Here is a 19,623-nt window from a genome sequence, read left to right as displayed (position 1 = left end):
AGAATATGTTAATCTTTTCTTGGTTGTAATAAGGGTTTTGTGGGTATGCTGAAGAATGTTCTTATTATGAAACGCATACTAAAGTATTTAGGGGTAAAGAGCCACAATATCTACAATTTATTTTCACATCGTTCACCAAAAATATACACACCCATATACAAAAGCAAATATGGCAGAATGTTAACATTTTTTTTCATTTTTTTAAATTTTATTGAAGTATAGTTGATTTACAATGTTGTGATAATTTCTGCTGTACAACAAAGTGATTCAGTTATACATATATACACATCCATTCCTTTCATAACTTTTCGAATCTAGGTGGACACATGTTCATTGTATTATTTCAGTTACTGAGTATATTTTGAAAATTTTCAAATTAAAAAGTTATTAACTTAATTAGGATCTTATATTCATACTCACATTTATTGCCACGAACAGCATAAGCTAGCTTCAGTTCAGGGTAAAATTTGCCCATCTGCTCAATCACTTTCCCCGTTTGAAGGGCAAGCTCATAAGTTGGGGAAAGGCACAGACACTGGTAGGGAAAGAGTACAGAGAGAGAATTCAAGACACTTGCGCTCCTGCAATGGGAAATTACCAGTAGGCCTTAACTATTCCTGCGGCTGAGGCTGAAGGAAAGAATTTTTTTTTTTTTTTTTTTTTTTTTTTTGTCTTTTTGTTGTTGTTGTTGTTGCTATTTCTTGGGCCGCTCCCGCGGCATATGGAGGTTCCCAGGCTAGGGGTCCAATCAGAGCTGTAGCCACCGGCCTACGCCAGAGCCACAGCAACGCGGGATCCGAGCCGCGTCTGCAACCTACACCACAGCTCACGGCAACACCGGATCGTTAACCCACTGAGCAAGGGCAGGGACCGAACCCGAAACTTCATGGTTCCTAGTTGGATTCGTTAACCACTGTGCCACGACGGGAACTCCAGGAAAGAATAAAGTGAACACTATTTGACTCTTTAAGCTACAAAGTAATAAGCTACAGTTCTCAAGGGTCAGACCTCTGGCTGGGCAAAGACACTTGGAAACAGCCACTGGAGTACCAAAACCCACATGTGAGCAGGGATCTGAAATTCCAGTTGGAAATTAGCTTCCTTTTCACTTGCTCAGACAGTTCTCAGAACATTCTCAGAACTTTCTCATGGATGACAGTTGTAGATTATGGAGGTTTTTTTGTTTTGTTTTGTTTTGTTTTTGCAACTAAAGGAGCCAAGCTTATCAGCAATATTCCAGGACTGGCAAATCATTGAAAGGGCAACAGGATTTTTGTTGTTAGTGGAAGATAACCATATTGTTTATGCTTAACTTAAGGGGTTCTAATTTATATAAAAATAATCAAAGTTTGGCTTTTAACCCATCAAATGGCATTTTCCTTGTAGCTACATGTTAGAAAACGCAAATTCACCAAGCCCTTACCTGGGGGTATCTGTTTGCAGGTTCTACTTGGCTGAGCATGGCCAACACAAAGGCAGCTGTTTTACCAGTACCAGACTGAGACTGGGCAATTAAGTTCTGTGGGCTGCACAAGAAAACAAACTGTTTAGGAGTTTAAATCTCATATATTCTTTCAGTAAATAAAAATGAAGAATAAAGTTTAATTAAAGAATGAGTGTTCCAATTTAATTTACGGAAGGAAGCCTTGGATTTTGTAGCATAGTTAGATATGCTAGCTTCACAAACAGATTTTATGGTGGGATTTAAAGCACTCCTTTATTCTTGACATAGCAATGAGTGATTCTTTTAAAATATGAGTCAGCATATGTCACTTTTCTATCAAAAAACCTTCCAGGAGTTCCCATTGTGGCGCAGTGGAAATGAATCCGACTAGGAACCTTGAGGTTTTGGGTTCGATCCCTGGCCTCACTCAGTGGGTCAAGGATCCGGCATTGCCATGAGCTGTGGTGTAGGTCACAGACATGGCTCAGATCTGCTGTTGCTGTGGCTCTGGCGTAGGCCGGTGGCTACAGCTCCGATTCGACCCCTAGCCTGGGAACCTCCATATGCCTGGGGTGTGGCCCTAAAAAGAAAAAAGAAAAACAAACAAACCAACCCTTCCAATCATTCCAGATTCCATTGAGAGTAAAAGTTAAAATTCTTACAGTGGCCTACAAGGTCCTACCTGACCTGGCTCCCGATTACCTATCTGTTCCCATCTACAAGCGTCTGCCTGGCTCACTCCACTCCACCACATGGCCCCAGTGGTGCCATCAAAACATGCTCTCATCTTAGAGCTTCTGTACTGTCTATACACTGCCTGGGACAGTGGTCCCCGAGATGACCGTTCAACTCTCTCTTCTCCTTCAGGTCTTTACTCAGATATCTCCTACTTAATGAGATACTACCCTAACGGCTTGACTTAAAATTGCAACCTAGGGAGTTCCTGTCGTGGCTTAGCAGTAACCATCCTGACTAATATCCATGAGGACTTGGGTTTGATCCCTGGCCTTTGTCAGTGGGTTAAGGATACACTATTGCCGTGAGCTGTGGTGTAGATAAAAAGATTCAGCTCAGATCCCACAGCATTGCTGTGGCTGTGGTGTAGGCTGGCAGCTACAGCTTGGATTTTATCCCTAACCTGGGAACCTCCAATATGCTGCAGATGTGGTTGTTTAAAAAAAAAAAAAAAACCAACTTTGAAATGCTTTAAAAAAAAAAGCAAGATGTATTGGTGGATGGATATATGATAAAGCACAGTAAAATATTAGTGAAGGAATCTAGGAGGTGAGTATACAGGTGTTCATTATAAAAATCCTTTCAACTTTCTTGTATGTTTGAAAATTTCCATAACAAAATGTTGGGTTTAAAACTGCAATCAGGTCCTTGGTATTCCCAATCTCCCCTATCATGCACTATTTCTTTTTCTCCTTAGCAGTTATTTTAAAAAAGAATTTTATTGAGATACAATTCATATACCATACAATCCATCCATTTAAAGTATACAAGTCCAGGAGTTCCCATCGTGGCACAGTGGTTAATGAATCTGACTAAGAACCATGAGGTTATGGGTTCAATCCCTGGCCTTGCTCAGTGGGTTAAGGATCCAGCGTTGCCGAGCTGTGGGGTAGGTTGCAGACATGGCTCGGATCCCACGTTGCTGTGGCCCTGGCCTAGCTCCAATTCAACCCTAGCCTGGGAATCTCCATATGCTGCGGGAGCAGCCCTAGAAAAGACCAAAAAAATAAAATAAATAAATAAATAAATAAAAATAAAGTATACAAGACCAATAGTTAACGAATCTGACTAGGAACCATGAGGTTGCGGGTTCGATCCCGGGTCTTGCTCAGTGGGTTAAGGATCTGGCGTTGCCCTGAGCTGTGGTGTAGGTCGCAGACGTAGCTCGGGTCCCTAGTTGCTGTGGCTCTGGTGTAGGCTGGTGGCTACAGCTCCAATTGGACCCCTAGCCTGGGAACTTCTGTATGCCGTGGGAGCAGCCCAACAAATGGCAAAAAGACAAATAAATAAATAAAAATAAAGTATACAAGTCAATGCTTTTTGGTATCTTACATTAATGATTTTTAAAAATTGCATTAAAATATGTTAAAATTTGCCATTTTTAAATTTACAATTCAATGGCATTAGTTATATTTACAACCACCTTTTAACATACTATATATTTTATTTTTGTTTGTTTTTCTTTTTATAGCCACTCGTGTGGCATATGGAAGTTCCCCAGGCTAGGGGTCGAATCAGAGCTAGGAGCTGCTGGCCTATGCTGTAGTTTGTGGCAACACCAGATCCTTAACCCAGAGTGAGGCAGGGATCCTCATGGACTCTATGTCAGGTTCTTATTAACCTATTGAGCCACAATGGGAACTCCTGTTTATTTTTAATAAAAATAGATCATCTATACTTCAAACTAGAATGTAAGCTCCTTGTGGGCAAGAATTTTGGTCTGCTTTGTTCACTAATGTATCCAAGTGCCTATAATAGTATCTGCTACAAACCAAGCCCTTGATAAATATTTGTTAATGAAAAAAAGTACTAGAAAATCCTCTCAGATCTCTTCCAACATTGACAGTCTAACAATGAGCATTTATGAAAACATCAAGATCCATGAATACACATGGCTAATTTTAAACAACCTAATAAAAATTCCATTTATTTACTTCTAAGTATTCTCAAAATGTCAAGTTAAAAAAAAAGTTATTATTGGAGTTCCTGTCGTGGCTCAGTGGTAATAAACCTGACTAGTATCTGGGAGGATGTGGGTTTGATTCCTGGCCTTGCTCAGTGGGTTAAGAATCACAAAATAAATAAATAAATAAATGGAGTTCCTATTGTGGCTCAGTGGAAATGAATCTGACTAGCATCCATGAGGATGGAGGTTTGATCCCTGGCCTCGCTCAGTGGGTTAAAGATCTGGCATTGCCATGAGCTGTGGTGCAGGATGCAGATGCAGCTTGGATCTGGCATTGCTGTGGCTCTGGTGTAGGCCAGTGGCTACAGCTGAATTTGACCCCTAGCCTGGGAACCTCCATTTGCTGTGGGTGCAAAAGACAAAAGGCAAAAGACAAAAAAAAAAAAAAAAAAAAAAGAATCTGGCTTTGCCGTGAGCTATGGAGTAGGTCACAGATGCGCTTGGATCCTGTGTTGCTGTGGCTGTGGTGTAGGCTGGCAGCTGCAGCTCCAATTGGAACCCTAGCCTGGGAATTTCCAAATGCTGCAGGTGTGGCCCTTAAAAGAAAAAAAAGGATAGGAGTTCCTGTTGTGATACAGCAGGTTAAAGGATCAGGCATTTTTCTGTGGTGGCATGGGTTTGATCCTGCCTTGGCGCCAGTGGGTTAAAGGATCTGGCATTGCCACAGCTGTGGCAGGTAGGTTGCAGCTGTGGCTTGGATTTGACACCTGGCTTTGGAACTTCCGTATGCTATGGGTACAGCTTAAATACAAAAACAAAAACATTATACGAAGTTCCTATGTGTAGCAGTGGATTAAGGATCCGGTGTTGCTGCAACTGCGGCATGGCACAGGTTGCACCTGTGGTACGGGTTCAATCCTTGGCCCAGGAACTTCCACATGCCTCAGGTGTGGCCAAAAAAAAAAAAAAAAAAGAGAGACATTATCCTTCTGAAAAATTATCACTATGGAGTTCCTGCTGTGGCACAATGGGATTAGCTGCATCTCTGCAGCACCAGAACGATGGTTTAATCCCTGGCCTGGCACAGTGGGTTCCAGTGTTGCTGCAGCTACAGTATTTATGGCAACTTCAGCTCAGATCTTATCCCTGGCCTGTGAACTTCCGATGCCACAGGGTGGCCAAAAAAGAAAACAAAACACACACACACACACACACACACACACACACACACACACACACACACACACACACACTACTATTATGACACAGAACAAAGACAACTTTGAGAAAATACAGACCTAAAGTATTTATTTTCAGACAAAAAGGGAAAGAGGTTTCAGGATTTAAGATTATATGCAGTACAATTTTACATAATCAAATATAATGGGGAGTTCCCTTGTGGCCAGCAGGTTAAGAACCAGACTAGTATTCGTGAGTTCACAGGTTCAATCCCGGGCCTTGTTCAGTGAGTTAAGGATCCAGTGTTGCTGTGAGGCGTGACCTAGGTCACAGATGAGGCTTGGATCCTGTGATTTTGTGGCTGTGACGTAGGAGCTCTGATCTGACCCCTAGCCTGGGAACTTCCATATGCTGCAGGTGCAGCCTTAAAAAGACAAAAAATAAATAATAATGTAGGAATCAGTTTTTATAGACAGTTCTTCCTGTGTGGCTCAGTAGATCAGTGATCTGGTGTCATCACTGCTGTGGCTCGTTACACTGCTGTGGGCCGGGTTTCATCCCTGGGTCGGGAACTTCTGCAGCACCACCAGGGAGCTTATTAGAAATGGTGAACCTCAGCCCCCACCTCAGACTTACTGAAATTAAAAGCTGTATTTTAAGAAATTCCTGAGATTCATATACCTATGAAAGTGTGAGAAGCAACTGCATCAGAAAACAACCTTAGAAACTCTACTATTCTGGTCTCCTAGAACCTTCTTTGGTGGTTTTTTTTTTTTTTTTTTTTTTGTCTTTTTAGGGCCACACCCACAGCATATGGAAGTTCCCAGGCTAGGGGTCGAATTGGAGCTGCAGCCACCAGCCTACACCACAGCCACAGCAATGCTGGATCCTTAGGCCACTGAGAGAGGCTAGGGATTGAACCTGTGTCCTCACGAATACTAGCTGAGTTCAGTAACCACTGAGCCACAATGGGAACTACCCCTGTTTGGTTTTTGTCATCTACATTTGACAGATATTTTACTTATCCACATAATGAAGTCATGGTGTATATAAATGATATAAATGTACATATATTTGCTGATATAGAAAGATTATCATTTAATTATCATACCAAAAAATTTTTATATGGTTCCACTAAGAAAAAAATATGCAGGAGTTCCCATCATGGCTCAGTTGTTAACGAATCCGACTAGGAACCATGAGGTTGCGGGTCTGATCCCTGGCCTTGCTCAGTGGGTTAAGGATCCAGCGTTGCTGTGAGCTATGGTGTGGTTGCAGACATGGCTCGGATCCCGCGTTGCTGTGGCTCTGGCTTAGGCCGGTGGCTACAGCTCCGATTCAACCCCTAGCTTGGGAACCTCCATATACTGTGGGAGCAGCCCTAGAAATGGCAAAAAGACAAAAAAAAGAAAAATGAAAAAATACGCATATGTAAATTTACATAGGAAAACATCTAGAAGTTTCTAGCTCCAAATATTAATAGTTTAGGAGGGGTAGAGATTACAAATTATTTCTTTTACTGTTTTTCACTGTTTTCTAATTTTTCTTTTTAAAAAATTTTTAATTTATTTATTTATATTTTGCTTTTTAGGGACGCATCTACAGCATATGGAGGTTCCCAGGCTAGGGGTCTAATCGGAGCTACAGCTGCCAGCCTACACTACAGCCACAGCAATGCCAGATCCAAGCCACATCTTCAACCTACACCACAGGTCACAGCAACGCCAGATCCTTAACCCACTGAGCGAGGCCAGGGATTGAATCCACAACCTCATGGTTCCTAGTCGGATTCGTTTCTGCTGTGCCATGATGGGAACTCCATTTTCTAATTTTTCTAAAATGAGCATGTAGTAGTTTTTTTAAATAATAAAAGTTAAAAAACAAGTTGCATCAAGACACATACGGCTCAGCAAGCATCAAAGGCAACGCATTCTCTTGTATCTTGGATGGACGGTTGAAGCCCATGGCGTAGACTCCCTGGAGAAGCTGTGGTTTCCTAGGAAAAGTTAAAGATGAAAGTCATAGTCTCTTTGGTTGAGGAAAGGAGGCAAATACCTAACTAACAATACTAGATTTGTGAACCAGGCACTGTGTGAGTGCAGCTTTTACAAATTACCTGGAAATTTTACTTACTAGCCCAAAGCAGCTAAATTATTTCATTAAACCTGTGTTAGCTAAAAATGTTCTGTTGTGATGAAAAACAGATATAACAGGCCTAGGATTTCTATCTAAACCAAAGGGGAGAGTCAGAAAGTAAATACTCACAGTCGAAGCTCCTCGAAGGACTTCACTGAGTATAGCGGGGAGTTGGGATCCCGCTGCAGGACTTCCACCTGGTTGGTGTTATCAACAAGGTTGCTTCTGATCAGCTTGTTGAGTAAGGACTGGGCAGCTCTGTCCTCTGTCAGCAAAAAAGAGCGTGAAGATTTTAAAAAATCCGTGAAATCCACCATGAGTTCATATGAATTCAATCGCCATTAATATTTTAAGCAATAATATGTGTTTGTATCAGGACTCCTAATTCAAGGTATAGGTTAGTTTTGCTTTATAAATATAATTAAAATAGTTTGTTTTATTAAAGGGAAAGATTATGACACTCTTATCTGTTGAGACCTCATATTCTTCTCCAGAACTCCATTCCTAACAGCTGTCCTTTCTTGAGATTATTGATTCCTCCTATCAAAACCCAAATATTCACTCCCCAGTTTGCACTCAATATAAATTTAAAATTATGAGCTTAAAAATCTTATCACAACAACAGGAAACAACAAAGTCTGTATCTTGATATCAGATAAGCTACTGGAATCTCTTTTGTTGTTGTTCGCATCTTGTTATCCATGTTAAATGTGTCCAAATACCATTATAAGAGTTCCTGTCGTGGCTCAGCAGTTAACAAACCTGACCAGTATCCATGAGGACGAGGGTTCGATCCCTGGCCTCGATCAGTGGGTTAAGATTCTGGCGTTGCTGTGAGCTGTGGTGTAGGACACAGAAGCAGCTTGGGTCTGGTGTTCCTATGGCTACGGTGTAGGCTGGCAGCTATAGCTCTGATTTGACCCCTAGCCTGGGAACTTCCATGTACCATGGATGCGGCCCTAAAAAGCAAATAAATGAATGAATGAATAAATAAATAAATGAAAACAATTAGAATTCCTTTACCAATGACCATGCCGAACTTTAATTAGCACTGTGACTCCCATTAAAGTCCAGCCAAGTAGAGTGTAAAAATGAAATCTCCTAACATTCCGTTCTCTTAGACTGCAGAACTTCATGTATACCCAATGAGGTTATGTTACCTTTCTCTTCTTCATCTGTCTTCTCTGCATTTGCATTGGTCTTGACAACAGCACCTTTATCAGACACAAAGTGGCCATCATTCAAAATCACATCTCATACCCAACAGCTGAGACAATTCAAATTCTATGAGACACTAGAAATGTAAAGGCCTGGGGAGCAAAAAAATAAATGAGGAAACCAAGCCACAGATAAAAACATTGCATTGTTTCTATATAAACAAAAGTATGAAAACTGTTACTTATATTTCAGCTCTTTTCTATTGCAAGGCCTCTCACTATACCTCAAAAACTAATATTAATTTCCTTTAGAGCATCAATATTTCTCAAATGTTATAGAAAGATGATTACAGCAATGATCAAAACTACTTTGATACCCAAAAGAGGAAATCTATGTAAATCATTTTATCAATGTATGAACACAATAGTGTCATTAAGAGTCTGTGTGTATAAATTGTTGATTAACAGAAATGCATATTCGGTGTTGTGGTTACGTAAAAATATACAGAAAAAGATAATTCAGAGTGTGGTAAATATTACTTCTCCCCTATAATATTAAATACATCAATAAAATTTAATGTAAATCTTAGATTTTTGGTAGATAAGATTTCAGAATAGTTACAGTAGGTTAACCCTGTGGTTGCCCATACTTTATCTCATCTCAAATTAAGGAATTTTTTTTAAATAAATAATTTTTGACAATATATTTTCATGGTTTACTAACCAATTAGGCATCCTCATACTTATATAAAGCACAATACAAGACAATCCGGACAGCTGTTATGTTAAAACATAAAATTAATTGTTTTCAAACTAGCATTTAGTTACTCACCATTGGCATCTGGTTTGACTTTCTCGTCCTTAAGATGCAAGTTGCTCAACTAAATGGAAAATATGGGGGGGGGGGAGTGTCAGGAAAATTACTTAAAAAGATTTTGCATCAGTAGTGCCTCACCCAGTGAAGCTGGGGAGAAGTGACCCACTCTCATGACCTTCTCAGTAGAACATATTCGCTAGGTTGCTCTGCTGGGCCCCTTTTGTTTACTGCATGTTAGAGTGAGAATAAACAAAATATCCACAACTACAGCAGTAGAAAAAAACTGGTTATACAGCAGCTCAAAATCTATACTTCCTAATTATAATCTCTAGAAAGAATTATAATTTGTGAGTTTGCTTAATGCCCTGATTACACAGATTCTCTCAATAAAATGCCATCTGAGTTGTCACTGTCATTTTTTTTTTTTTTTTTTTTTTTTTGTCTTTTGCTATTTCCTGGGCTGCTCCCTCGGCATATGGAGGGTCCCAGGCTAGGGGTCCAATCGGAGCTGTAGCCACCGGCCTACACCAGAGCCACAGCAACGCAGGATCTGAGGCACATCTGCGACCTACACCACAGCTCACAGCAACGCCAGATCGTTAACCCACTGAGCAAGGGCAGGGACCGAACCCACAACCTCATGGTTTCTAGTCGGATTCGTTAACCATTGCGCCACGACGGGAACTCCATCACTGTCATTTTTCAAACAAGGAAATTTAGAAGAGATTCTGAGAAATGCATTCATTCTTCAGACAGAGAACACTGAGGAGGACTGCAATGAAAAGCATCCATGGGTGGGAATCAGTGATGCTGCAGGATATGTTTGAGCCGGAGGGCCACAGCATGTGTATGCTGCCTCATTTGGGTCACCTTGTGCTGGATGTCTGTTTTTTTTAAACTGGAAATGGCCTAGAGCATCATGGCACACTTTGTGACCAAAATACCCAGCAGGATGAAGTGTGACTAGAAAGGAAGGGATAGAGCAAAGACAGTTCAAAGAAAGATTTGAACTTTTTTTTTTTTTTTTTAAGGCTGTAACTGTGGCATATGGAAGTTCCTGGGCTAGGGGTCGAATCAGAACTGCAAATGCCAGCCTTTGCCACAGCCACAGCAACACTGGATCTGAGCCTCATCTGCAACCTACACCACAGCTCTCAGCAACGCCAGATCCTAATTTAACCCAGTGAGTGAGGCCAGGGATCAAACCTGCGTCCTCATGGTTGCTAGATTTGTTATCACTGAGCCACAAGGGGAACTGCCTGAAATGGCTATTACTTAAAGCACCACCTGCACAGGGTTTTTTTTTATGTCTTGAGGTTCATTTCTACTTTTCCTCTAAGTCCAAGAAAGGAGAAAGTGGGGGGAGGAATGAAAAAACTGTTTTAATGAGTAGATAGCTGGAAATGGAAGAATTTCACTTCTACTGATGGAAGTGAAAAGGGAGTTTCTGGTGTCTGTTGGGGTAGGGAAGAGGAAGCAGCAAGAACACACTGGAGAGACTAGCAAGAAAGGAAATTGTCGAAAAAGGAGATCATTATAAAGCAGTACCAATCCTTCATTAATTCTGAAGGACAGAGAACATATTAACAGAGTGAATGAGGCAACCAGCAGTGTATGGTGTATAGGAGGTGTTCTCTATATTCTAATCTTCACTAAACCACTCCTCTACATCTGGCCAGTGAACCTCATTTAAGCCTAATATTCAGACTGACTTACTGGCAATATTTACAAGAGTAGGGTTAATAGTACTCACACCTAGGGTAATAATTGCTACCTTTCCCCCACCTTTTCGACCACACAGTGGCATATGGTCTCTCAGGCCAGAGATCGCATCAGAGCCACATGTGCAACTTACGCCACAGGTGTAGCAACACCGGATCTTATAATCCACTGTAACATGAGATCAAACCAGCAACGCCAAAGAGACAAGCTGATCATTAACCCATTGAGCGGCATCGGGAACTCCAATAATTGCTATCTAACATAAATGATATAGCTGAGATGTAGATGAGTTAATGAGGTGTGAATGAGTTAGAAATATCCTTTGCTGTAAAGCATTTCTTTCTCTTTTTTTTGGTCTCTGCCTTTTCTTGAGCCACTCCCGTGGCATATGGAGATTCCCATGCTAGGGGTCATATCGGAGCTGTAGCCGCTGGCCTACACCACAGCCACAGCAACGTGGGATCCGAGGCGCGTCTGCGACCTACACCACAGCTCACGGCAACACTGGATCCTTAACCCACTGAGCAAGGGCAGGGACCGAACCCGCAACCTTATGGTTCCTAGTCAGATTCGTTAACCACTGAGCCACGAAGGGAACTCCTGTGAAGCATTTCTTTTTCTTTACTGTACCCATGGCATGCAGAAGTTTCCAGGCCAGGGATCTAACCTGAGCTACAGCAGTGAAAATGCAGAATCCTTAACTGCTAGCAATCAGGGAACTTCCAAAGCATTTTAATACTCAGTGATAAAAGGACAAACTATCCTTTTGTTGATATATTAAAATTGAAGTTAAATAAATACAATGCGATGTATAGAAAAAGTTGATAGCAACAACGTAATCAAGTTGTTTTGATTACAATATATCAGAATTCTGGAGAGCTTCCAGCAGATTCTGAAAACACACTCAGATCTCCCTTGGCTGTAAGGATCTCAAAGTCTCTACAGCAAAAAGCACAGAACAGTGAAGTTCGTTCGCATCACTTACTGCAATGTCAGTGAACTGAACACTGAAACGTGGAAAGTCCAGTTCAGATTCCTTCCTTTGCTCTGTTTATTTTATTTTATTTATTTATTTTGCTTTTTAGGGCAGCACCCACAGCATATGGAGGTTCCCAGGCTAGGGGTCCAATTGGAGCTGCAGCTGCCAGCCTACACCACAGCCACTGCAATGCCAGATCTGAGCCATGTCTGCGACCTACACCACAGCTCACGGCAATGCCGGATCCTTAACCCACTGAGTGAGGCCAGGCCCCAAAACCTCATGGTTCCTAGTCATTTCTGCTGCGCCATGGGAATTCCTGCTCTGTTTATTTGAATCAAAAAAGAGAAACCAATTTCTTTTGCAACTTCACTGGAAACCACTTTGTAATCCAAAAAACTAACCAAAAGGCAAAAAAGCCAAAACACCCACCTTATAATATCCACATTTTTCAATGCCATTAATTATTTTAGTTTTTAAGATATGTTAAAATAACTGGAAACTATATAGTTACATTGCATTTTCTTCAAAAGATACTTGAGAAAGGATTCTTGAGACACAAGGAGGAAGACTTAATGGTAAGGGAATTATACCAAATAAGGAATGCCTTAGGCACAATGGTGAAATGGGACACACAGTCTTATCATCAGAGTTTTCTATTCTTTGCCCTCCTCTAAATTGAAATTTCTGAAGGAATATGGGGAACAAAGAGGAACCACAGGGGAACGAGGAAATAAACATAAATAGGATCCAATATTTTCTTATTTAAAATGACTAAGAAACAGAGCTTGATGGATACTTAAAATATAGGAACCTTGCACTGTACATGTCACAGTCACCTGTCAGGAATTCCACAAGGCAAAAGGAAACAACGGTCTTCACTCATCTGTTCAGTTTTAGAATATTGGGAGCTATTATAATATACCTGTGTGTGATTAAACAGATTCACAAAACTTAACCAGGTACAATATGGACAAGTAATTTAAAAGATTCCTTGTACAGCAGAGATTATTACAACATCGTAAATCAACTATACTTAAATAAAACTTTAAAAAATGAGGAAAAAAAAAGGTTCCTGCAACAAAACTGGATTATAGATAACAACTATAACAATAGCTGTCACTTATATAGCACTTATTTCAGGCATGTCCATAACTCAGGCAGGTGCTATGATTATCCCCATCTTACAGATGTGGAAACCAAAGACACAGAAAAGTTAAGCAATTTGCACAAGGTCATATAACTAGTAACTGATGGACCCATTACACAGATCCAAGTCTGTCCGGCTACAAAGTCTTAGGCCTTAACTTTTAAACAATAGTGCCTCTCATATATGATACCAATCTCAAAAAATAATAAAATAGGAGTTCCCGTCATGGCGAAGCGGAAATGAAGCCAACTAGGAACCATGAGGTTGCAGGTTTGATCTCTGGCCTCGCTCAGTGGGTTAAGGATCCGGAGTTGCTGTGGCCCTGGTATAGGCCGGCAGCAACAGCTCTGATTAGACCCCTAGCCTGGGAACCTCCATATGCAGTGGGTGTGGCCCTAAAAAGACAAAAGACAAAAATAAATAAATAATAACAATAATAAAATAAACTTAAAGATGATACAGTGATGCAGCCAATTTGGACAATAGTATGGACAGTTCCTCAAAAGTTAAACACAGAGTTACTATATAAACCAACAACATCACTTTTAGGTATATACCCGAGAGAATTAAAAATGTATGGCTATACAGTTCCCGTTGTGGCTCAGCAGAAACAAATCTGACTAGCATCCATGAGGACAAAGGTTCGATCCCTGGCCTCGCTCAGTGGGTTAAAGATCCGGCATTGCCGTGAGCTGTGGTGCAGGACACAGATGCAGCTTGGATCCTGCGTTGCTATGGCATAGGCCGGCAGCTGTGTCTTCAGTTCGAGCCCTAGCCCGGAAACTTCCATATGCCTCGGGTGTGGCCCTAAAAAAAAAAAGTATGGCTGTACAAAAACTTGTATATTAATGATCATAGCAACATTATTCATAATAGCCAAAAAGAAATAATTCAAATGCCCATCAGTGGACATTGATGAATACATAGATAAAATGTGGTATAGTTTCACAATGGAATATCATTTGGCAATAAAAGTGAATGAAGTACTGACATGTGCAACAATATGAATGAACCTTGAAAACATTATGCTAAATGAAAGAAGCTAGCAACAAAAGAAGCCCATATTATGTGATTCCATTTATATGAAATGTCCTGAATAGGCAAATCTAAAGAGACAGAAAATAGATTAGTGCTTACAAGGGACTGGGCTGGGAGGTTGAGGAGAAATAAGGGTGACTGCAGATAGGTACAGGTTTCTTTTAGGAGCAATGAAAATGTTCTAAAATTGTGTTAATGTTGTTTCAGTCTTCCTACTACATAAAATATTTAACTCAAAATGGATTAGACAGGAATGTGACATTTAAAGCCATAAATCATCTAGAAGAAAATACAGGTGAAAAGCATTGTTGCCTCAGAACACAAAAAGATCTAATCATGAAAAAATTGACAAACTAGAATTTGCCAAAATTGAAAATGTCTGCTCTTTATTTTTTATTTATTTATTTATTTTTGCCATTTCTTGGGCCGCTCCTGCGGCATATGGGATGTTCCCAGGCTAGGGGTCGAATCGGAGCTGTAGCTGCCAGCCTACGCCAGAGCCACAGCAACGCAGGATCCTAGCCACGTTTGCAACCTACACCACAGCTCACGGTAACGCCGGATCCTTAACCCACTGAGCAAGGGCAGGGATCGAACCCGCAACCTCATGGTTCCTAGTCGGATTCGTTAACCACTGCGCCACGACGGGAACCCACCTGTCTGCTCTTTAAAGTTGTGTTAAGAATACAAAAAGGGAGTTCTTGTTGTGGCTTAGTGGGTTACAAACCCAACCAGTACCCATGAGGATGTGGATTAGATCCCTGGCATCAGTCTGTGGGTTAAGGATCTGGTACTGCGGTGAGCTGTGGCATAGGTTGCAGATGTGGTATTGCTGAAAATACCCAAATATTCATCAAAAAAAGATTAAGCAAGCTGTGGTACACCCATAATGGAATACTGCTCAGCAATAAAAAGTAACAAACTACTGGAGTTCCTGTTGTGGCTCAGCAGTTAATGAATCTGACTGGCATCCATGAGGAGGCAGGTTTGATCTCTGGCCTGGCTCAGTGGGTTAAGGATCTGACGTTGCCATGAGCTGTGGTATAGGTCGCAGATGCAGCTCAGTTCCTGCGTTGCTGTGGCTGTGGTGAAAGCCAGCAGCTATAGCTCTGAATCAACCCCTAGCTGGGAACCTCCATATGCCGCAGGTACAGCCCTAAAAGGAAAAAAAAAGTAACAAACTACTGGTCCATGTAACAACATGGATGAATCTCAAATGAATTAATCTAAGTGAAAGATTTTTCAAAAGGTTATTTTTTCAAAAGGTTACATATCCTGTGATTCCATTTATACATTTTGGAAAATGTAAAACTAAAACGACAGAGAACAAAGGAGCAGTTGCCAGAGAAGGGCAGGGACAAGGAGGTGAATGCTGAAAGTTTGAGGGAACTTTTCAGAGTGGTGGAAATGTTCTGTATCTTGATTGTGGTGGTAGCTACACAACTGTATCCCTCTGTCAAAATTCACAGAACTGTAACACTAACAGTGGTGAATTTTACTTTATTTAAACTGCATCTCAATAAGCTTGACTTAAAAAAATTGAAAGGCAGACCAAGAGAACCAACATTCGACTAATGTGAGTCTAGAAGGCAGGAATGAAGAAAAACCTAAAGGGAAGAAATCAACAATGAAAACTTTCTAACCTAAAGTTAGAAGGAAAGAAATCAAAAAGATCAGAGCAGAAATCAGTGAAATAGAAACAAAGAAAACCATAGAAAAGATCAATGAAACGAAAAGCTGGTTCTTTGAAAAGATCAACAAAATTGATAAACCCCTAGCCAGACTTATCAAGCAAAAAAGAAGAGAGGACTCAAATCAATAAAATTAGAAATGAAAAAGAATAAGTAACAATGGACACCATAGAAATACAAAGGATCATAAGAGACTACTATATGCAACTATATGCCAATAAAATGGAAAACCTAGAAGAAATGGACAAATTCTTAGAAAAGTACAATCTTCCAAGACTAAACCAAGATGAAATAGAAAAGATGAATACACTCATCACAAGAACTGAAATTGAAACTGGTATTAAAAAACTTCCAACAGGAGTTCCCGTCGTGGCGCAGTGGTTAACGAATCTGACTAGGAACCATGAGGTTGCAGGTTCGATCCCTGCCCTTGCTCAGTGGGTTAAGGATCCGGCGTTGCCGTGAGCTGTGGTGTAGTTGCAGACGCGGCTGGGATCCTGCATTGCTGCGGCTCTGGCGTAGGCTGGCAGCTACAGCTCCGATCCGACCCCTAGCCTGGGAACCTCCATATGCCGCGGGAGCGGCCCAAAGAAATAGCAAAAAGACAAAAAAAAAAAAAAAAACCACTTCCAACAAACAAAAGTCCAGGACCGGATGGCTTCACAGGCAAATTCTATCAAACATTTAGAGAAGAGCTAACACCTCTCCTCCTGAAACTATTTCAAAAAATTTCAAGGAAGGGATACTCCCAAACTCATTCTATGAGGCCACCGTCACCCTGGTACCAAAACCAGACAAAGACTCCACAAAAAAGAAAACTACAGGCCAATATAACTGATGAACATTGATGCAAAAATCCTCAACAAAATACTAGCAAACCACATCCAACAATACATTAAAAGGATTGTACATCATGATCAAGCGGGATTTATCCCATAAATACAAGGGTTCTTCAGTATCCTCAAATCCATCAGTGTGATACACCACATTAACAAACTGAAGAATGAAAACCATATGATCCTCTCGATAGACGCGGAAAAAGCCTTTGACAAAACCCAACACCCAATTCTGATAAAAACCCTTCAGAAAGTGGGCATAACGGGAACCTACCTCAACATGATAAAGGCCATATACGACAAACCCACAGCGAACATCATTCTCAATGGTGAAAAGCTGAAACAATTCCCGCTGAGATCAGGAACAAGACAAGGATGTCTGCTCTCGCCACTACTCTTCAACATAGTTCTGGAAGTCCTAGCCACAGCAATCAGAGAAGTAAAAGAAATGAATCCAGATTGGAAAGGAAGAAGTAAAACTATCCCTATTTGCAAATGACATGCTACTATACCTAGAGAATCCTAAAGACTGTACCAGAAAACTGTTAGAGCTTATCCACGAATTTGGCAAAGTTGCAGGATACAAAATCAATACACAGAAATCGATAGCGTTTCTATATACTAACAATGAAAAAGCAGAAAAGGAAATTAGGGAAGCAATCCCGTTTACCATCGCATCCAAAAGAATAAAATACCTAGGAGTAAACCTACCTAAAGAAACAAAAGACCTGTACTCTGAAAACTACAAGCCACTGATGAAAGAAATCAAAGATGACACAAATAGATGGAAAGATATACCATGCTCATGGATTGGAAGAGTTAATATTATCAAAATGACTATACTACCCAAGGCAATCTACAGATTCAGTGCAATCCCTATCAAATTACCAAACTGCATGGTACTGGCACAAAGACAGAAATACAGATCAGTGGAACAGGATAGAAAGCCCAGAATTAAACCCATGCACTTACAGCCAACTAATCTATGACAAAGGAGGCAAGACTATACAATGGAGAAAGGACAGCTTGTTCAATAAGTGGTGCTGGGAAAACTGGACAGCCACATGGAAAAGAATGAAATTAGAACACTCCCTAACACCATACACAAAAATAAACTCAAAATGGATTAAAGACCTAGATGTAAGACCAGACACTATCAAACTCCTAGAGGAAAACATAGGCCAAACACTCTCTGACATAAACGACAGCAACTTCTTCTCAGATCCACCTATCAGAGTATTGACAATAAAAAGAAAAATAAACAAATGGGACCTACTCAAACTTCAAAGTTTCTGCACAGCAAAGGAAACCTTAAACAACACAAAAAGACAACCCACAGAATGGGAGAAAATCTTTGCAAGTGAATCGACTGACAAGGGATTAATCTCCAAAATTTATAAATACCTTCTGCAGCTTAATACCAAAAAAACAAACAACCCCATCCAAAAGTGGGCAGAAGATCTAAACAGACAATTCTCCAAAGAAGACATACAGATGGCCGAGAAACACATGAAAAGATGTTCAGCGTCACTCATTATTAGAGAAATACAAATCAAAACCACGATGAGGTACCTTACACCAGCCAGAATGGCCATCATCCAAAAGTCTACAAACAATAAGTGCTGGAGAGGGTGTGGAGAAAAAGGAACCCTAGTACACTGTTGGTGGGATTGTAAATTGGTGCAACCACTGTGGAAAGCAGGATGGAGATTCCTCAGAAAACTAAAAATAGAACTACCATTTGATCCAGCAATCCCACTCCTGGGCATCTATCCAGAGAAAATCACGACTCGCAAAGACACATGTACTCCAATGTTCACTGCAGCACTATTTACAATAGCCAAGACATCGGAACAACCTAAATGTCCATCAACAGAGGAGTGGATCCAGAAGATGTGGTACATATACACAATGGAATATTACTCAACCATTAAAAAGAACGAAATACCAGCATTTTTTGCAACATGGATGGACCTAGAAACTATCATGCTAAGTGAAGTCAGCCATACAATGAGACACCAACATCAAATGCTTTCACTGACATGTGGAATCTGAAAAAAGGACAGACGGAACTTCTTTGCAGAATAGATGCTGACTCACAGACATTGAAAAACTTATGGTCTCCGGAGGAGACAGTTTGGAGGGTGGGGGGATGTGCCTGGGCTGTGGGATGGAAATCCTGTGAAATTAGATTGTTATGATCATTATACAAAAAAAAAAAAAGAAAGAAAGAAAAAAGAAAACTTTCTAGAAAATTTCCCATAACTCAAAGACAAGAGTTTTCCAGACTGAAGTTCCCACCAGTGCCTCATAAAATGAATGAAAACAGACCTATATCAGGACACACCATCATGAATTTTTTGACTACTGGAGACAAACAGAAGATTCTTCAAGCTTAGAAAGGGAAAAAGGTCACATCAGGAATCAGAATGGTCTCACACATCTCAACAACAAATACAGAAATATAGAAGGCAATATCACAGGAAAATAACTCCCAACTTACAGTTCTACACCCAGCCATACTAGATGATAGGAAAAATAAGCTAATATTGGAAAGGCAGCATCTTAAATATTTTACTTCCCAGACACCTTCAGAAAGCTGATGAATGGCTCCACCAAATCAAGGAAGATGAAGAGAGGGGATGCAAAAAGGAGGGGATCCAATACAAGCGAAGAGGAGGAAGCCCCCAGAATGAGGACAAAGGGAAATCTGCCCTGTTCCCTTGAGCCCAAAACAAGTCAGAGCAACTAGTACAATTTGAAGGAGGCTAAAAGACCTGGGAGAAATGGAACTAATAGAATATTTGATGTGTGTGAATATTCAGAAATAAAC

The 19,623-nt window shown here is 40.6% G+C and overlaps 2 protein-coding genes across 4 annotated transcripts in view; one reads left to right on the top strand and one right to left on the bottom strand.

Annotated features, from left to right (window-relative positions):
• Positions 1–19,623, top strand: part of AARS1 (alanyl-tRNA synthetase 1) — a 70,673-nt gene that overhangs the window by 19,299 nt on the left and 31,751 nt on the right. The window lies entirely within an intron of this gene.
• The window catches only part of DDX19B (DEAD-box helicase 19B), a 28,653-nt gene that overhangs the window by 7,628 nt on the left and 1,402 nt on the right, over positions 1–19,623 (bottom strand). The window contains exons 2-7 of the mRNA XM_003126872.5: positions 9,390–9,438; positions 8,561–8,614; positions 7,530–7,665; positions 7,168–7,260; positions 1,424–1,526; positions 421–535 (exon numbers count right to left, since the gene is read on the bottom strand). Coding sequence (XP_003126920.1) covers positions 421–535; positions 1,424–1,526; positions 7,168–7,260; positions 7,530–7,665; positions 8,561–8,614; positions 9,390–9,438 — 550 coding nt within the window. The remainder of the gene's footprint in view (positions 1–420; positions 536–1,423; positions 1,527–7,167; positions 7,261–7,529; positions 7,666–8,560; positions 8,615–9,389; positions 9,439–19,623) is intronic.

Source organism: Sus scrofa, chromosome 6 (assembly GCF_054392235.1).
Source record: "Sus scrofa isolate SSC_HxYL_T2T_F1_AM1 chromosome 6, Sscrofa_HxYL_maternal_Yorkshire_Landrace_v2.0, whole genome shotgun sequence".
In the NCBI taxonomy this organism is placed as follows: Eukaryota; Metazoa; Chordata; class Mammalia; order Artiodactyla; family Suidae; genus Sus; species Sus scrofa.
The sequence above is the reverse complement of the archived record's forward strand: the minus strand, read 5'-3'. Positions and strand labels throughout refer to the sequence as shown.